Source organism: Procambarus clarkii, chromosome 47 (genome assembly GCF_040958095.1).
Source record: "Procambarus clarkii isolate CNS0578487 chromosome 47, FALCON_Pclarkii_2.0, whole genome shotgun sequence".
In the NCBI taxonomy this organism is placed as follows: Eukaryota; Metazoa; Arthropoda; class Malacostraca; order Decapoda; family Cambaridae; genus Procambarus; species Procambarus clarkii.
This window is the reverse complement of record NC_091196.1, coordinates 28,198,272-28,203,194: the sequence shown is the minus strand read 5'-3', so window position 1 is coordinate 28,203,194 and position 4,923 is coordinate 28,198,272. Positions and strand designations below refer to the sequence as shown.

Here is a 4,923-nt window from a genome sequence, read left to right as displayed (position 1 = left end):
GCTGACTCCATTCACAGTTTCAAATGTAGATATGATAGAGCCCAATAGGCTCAGGAATCTGTACACCAGTTGATTGACGGTTGAGAGGCGGGACCAAAGAGCCAGAGCTCAACCCCCGCAAGCACAATTAGGTGAGTACAATTAGGTGAGTACACACACACACACACACACACACACACACACACACACACACACACACACACACACACACACACATCAGAACGGCGTTCAGGAACCTGTGTAAGGAATCATTCAGAATCTTGTACACCACATATGTAAGACCAATCCTGGAGTATGCGGCCCCAGCATGGAGCCCGTACCTTGTCAAGCACAAGACGAAGCTGGAAAAAGTCCAAAGGTATGCTACTAGACTAGTCCCAGAACTAAGAGGCATGAGTTATGAGGAAAGGCTGCGGGAAATGCACCTCACGACACTGGAAGACAGAAGAGTAAGGGGGGACATGATCACAACCTACAAAATCCTCAGGGGAATCGACCGGGTAAACAAGGACGAACTTTTCAACACTGGTGGGACGCGAACAAGGGGACACAGGTGGAAGCTGAGTACCCAAATGAGCCACAGAGACGTTAGAAAGAACTTTTTCAGTGTCAGAGTAGTTAGCAAATGGAATGCATTAGGAAGTGATGTGGTGGAGGCTGACTCCATTCACAGTTTCAAATGTAGATATGATAGAGCCCAATAGGCTCAGGAATCTGTACACCAGTTGATTGACGGTTGAGAGGCGGGACCAAAGAGCCAGAGCTCAACCCCCGCAAGCACAATTAGGTGAGTACAATTAGGTGAGTACACACACACACGCACACACACACACACACACACACACACACACACACACACACACTTGTAACTTTGTTCCCTATATTTTTGTTTGATTGCTTCGCTTGGTGCGTCAACTGATACAACTTGAATGTATTGGACACCCATCCCGCTCATCTGAACATGAAGGAATTGACGACGTTTCCGTCCGTCCTGAAACATTATCAAGTCGTGTGTGACGAGGGCCTTATAGGGGGTCTCACGAGGATCTCACAAGTGTCAGAAGAATCTCACAAGGATATCACAATAATCTCTCAAGGGTCTCACAAGAATCTGAAGTTTCCGATAAAGATATCCCAAGGGTTACACAAGGATCTCTCCTGAAGAATCTCTCACACAAAGGATCTCACAATAGTCTTACAAGGTTGTTGGATAGCATTAGGTTTACAATACTAACGTTCCTATAAAAAAAATCTCTACCATTCCCTCAGTGTTGTCTTTGTTCTAGATAATTTCGTAATACAATTATTTTATTTCAAGTCAGTTTACCTATGTCTTCCTTCAGTATGTCTGAATTTTTGCCCTTACTCGTCCTATGTTAGATTCTACTCACTTCTGTGTTTCACTTAGACATAAACTTAAGAATGGCGGTTCTAAAACAATGTTATGGGCTGTGACTTATATTATTTAGTGTTGTGAAAGAGTGTCATTAAGACTTGCCAAAGGCTAACTGTTTAAAATTGTTTACATTTACACCTATCAACAGCTTAAATAAATGGGTGAAGAGAATGAGCGCAAATGTTCAAACAAAAGTTGTTCCTACCAAAGCCTTTTCCCTTTCCTCCTTCACAACTCGTTTCAACTAGTTCTTTAAGGGAAAACTTCAATTCCATATCGTTACAATATCCACAGATAATACATAAACAAGGACATTCATGCAGAGTTCCATTCAATGTATAATCCACCCCCAACCCCACACACACAACCCCGAAGCCTCGTTTCCACTATGTAGGGGAGCTTCTGAATCATCTAACACTGCTTCCTTGAAACGAGGATGCGCTCACTCCGGCCAGAAGATAAGATCATGTGTAAGGAAATCCACCAAGACTTGCAGGTCGGGTCTTCCATTCCCTCTCACTTTCCCTCCCAGGGTCCCGTCGCCGCCTGTCCACGCCCCAGTGAGCAACACCCACTTAAGCAACACCCACTTGAGCAATACCCACGCCCACCACCCCCCGCCCACAACCCCCCTACCACCTCTTCCCACGCCCATCTTCACCTACTCCACGGCTGGCCAGACCCATCACTGCTTCCCACGGCCAGCATCATCTGTCATATACTGCATGTGCTAGGAGGGAACTGGGTTGTGATGCTGGGAAGAACTTGATAGTGCTAGGGTATTCTGGTGGTTGCTTGGATGTACTAGATAGTGCTAGGTATTGGTGGTTGCTGGGATGTACTGGACAGAGTTAGGTAGTACTGGTATTTGCTGGGATGTACTGGACAGTGCTAGGTAGTGTTGGTATTTGCTGGGATGTACTGGACAGTGTTACTTAGTACTGGTATTTGCTGGGATGTACTGGACAGTGCTAGGTAGTGTTGGTATTTGCTGGGATGTACTGGACAGTGCTAGGTAGTGTTCGTATTTGCTGGGATGTACTGGACAGTGCTAGGTAGTGCTGTCGGTGGCTGGGATGAGCTGGGTAGAGCTAGGTGGCTGGGATGAGCTGGGTAGAGCTAGGTGGCTGGGATGAGCTGGGTAGAGCTAGGTGGCTGGGATGAGCTGGGTAGAGCTAGGTGGCTGGGATGAGCTGTGTAGAGCTAGGTGGCTGGGATGAGCTGGGTAGAGCTAGGTGGCTGGGATGAGCTGGGTAGAGCTAGGTGGCTGGGGGACGATATACCTGATGCAACGAAGACGTGACTGGGTAGTGAAGGTGGGAAAAGCTAATGGTGATGAGCGCTGGAGAAATGTGTTGAAACCTCGGTACCGAAGGTCACTATACCTCCCCCAGCCTACAGGGAGGCTACGTAGGTAGAAAGTAGATGCAGGCCTAGTTGTGTGAGATATGGATGAGTACTCATGCCTGGTCGTGAGGGGCTGGATGAGTACCTGGACTATGGTTCTGATAGTTGGATGACGGCCACGGGCTGGATTGCGGGTGAGGGGGAAGGAGAGAGGTGGGAGAGAGGGTAGGGAAGTGGGGGTGATGACGACCCAAACCGCACATCAGAACCGACGACGTTTCGGTCCGTCGAACAGACCATTATACGACTTAAATAACGGTCCACGACGGACCGAAACGTCTTCGTGTCTTCACTTTCTGATGTGTTGCTTTCGTCATCATATATCTTCAGCCGCGTTATGGTGCCTCGTTATCATCCTCTGCCCCCAGATGGCTATCACTGATCAGGTTATATCGACTTAGGATATCCGATATCTAGTGAGCATCAGACTGAAAAAAAACAAAATAGGTGCTAACGTTATCTTATCAGTTAGCACCAACTAATGCCTCCTACACTATTGGCAACACCTTGAGAAGCCTCCATGCACGCTCTCCACATCCTGTTGCGCAGCTTTAATGAGAGATTTTAGGCAACTGCTTACGAAACCCGTACATCTTTCACCCTTTCTTTGGGGGGGGGGGGGGAATGGAGAGAGGAATAAGTTATTGTCTGTAGGGCAACTTTGCAAGATTGTATAGTCACGTGTGTATTATCTACATAGGACAGGTGGACACTGATGCAGTCCTGTGTGTAGAGTGAACAGCTGAGAGGTGTGTAGAAGTTAGACTTTTAGTGTAAGAATACACGGTTATTCAATGAAAAACAGTCACCGGAAGCGGTGTTGCCTACATCAATGTACAGATATGGAGCACACAGGATGTGACGAGTTCTGTGAGATGACGCGAGGCGATGTGGGAGAGGGGGGGGGGTGCATGGGAAGGGAAGGGGAAGGAAAGGAAAGGGATAGGGGTGGGGGGGGGTTGGGGTGGGGGGATGCAGGCAGGGCATGCAGAAGTGGCGAGGAAAAGGACGGTCGTGTCCAGGTCGTGTCCAGGTCGTGACTGGGGGAGACTGCATCGACAACCTAGCCGTGAGTCCGTGAAATGGATTACTTGGTTCACGCAAAGACCTGCTGAAAAATACACCTCACTCACTCACTCACTCTCTCACTCACACTCACACTCACACTCACACTCACACTCACACTCACACACACACACACACACACACACACACACACACACACACACACACACACACACGCACACACTGTTAACAGTGGGGGGGGGGAGGAGGATTAATTAGGGAGTTATCTTTACTCAATAACTTTCCAAATTCGGAGGTGACGCTCAAGCCACCGCTGCCGCTCTCGACCAATAACAACAAGAGACCTACCAGCAGGGATCCTAACTGACTGACTTTGTCCAGACGAGGCAGCGCTGACACCCGCAGTCTCCACCACTCTCAGCAGCACTCTCAGCAGCACTCTCAGCAGCACTCTCAGCAGCACTCTCAGCAGCACTCTCAGCAGCACTCTCAGCAGCACTCTCAGCAGCACTCTCAGCAGCACTCTTAGCAGCACTCTCAGCAGCACTCTCAGCAGCACTCTCAGCAGCACTCTCAGCAGCACTCTCAGCAGCACTCTCAGCAGCACTCTTAGCAGCACTCTCAGCAGCACTCTCAGCAGCACTCTCAGCAGCACTCTTAGCAGCACTCTCAGCAGCACTCTCAGCAGCACTCTCAGCAGCACTCTTAGCAGCACTCTCAGCAGCACTCCCTTTTGGCATCTCCTCTGATGCCTGCAACATCTCAAGAAGTCACAGCTGGTCACGCCACACGTCTTTAAGAAAAAGACCCACGTTGAGTATGGAGAATTTACATCTACAACTTGCCGTCATGTTAATCAGCTGAGGAAGACGTAGGAAGCGCCCTCTCTCAGGTACATACTCTCACCTTCATCCAATTCTCAGTTTATCTGAGAATTTCCCGACTTAATTTTGTTCTCCAGTTCGAGAACTTACCTGGAAGATTTAATGTTTCTTTCAAAAGTTTCTTTCACATCCGTAGATAGCAAAAAGGAAAACACCTTAATCCTAAAAAAAAAAATGAGATTTAATAAACAAAAATATTATGATACCAAG

At 48.1% G+C, this 4,923-nt stretch overlaps 1 protein-coding gene across 1 annotated transcript; it reads right to left on the bottom strand.

The window, feature by feature from the left end:
- Positions 1-4,188: 4,188 nt before the first annotated feature.
- LOC138350897 (uncharacterized) lies at positions 4,189-4,590 on the bottom strand. The gene has a single exon (XM_069302353.1). The coding sequence runs from the start codon at positions 4,588-4,590 to the stop codon at positions 4,189-4,191; it is 402 nt and encodes a 133-aa protein (XP_069158454.1).
- Between the last annotated feature and the right edge of the window lie 333 nt (positions 4,591-4,923).

Bases quoted from the DNA above. Each gene is read 5' to 3' on its own strand.
- LOC138350897 (XM_069302353.1), bottom strand. From the start codon at position 4,590: ATGTTGCAGGCATCAGAGGAGATGCCAAAAGGGAGTGCTGCTGAGAGT.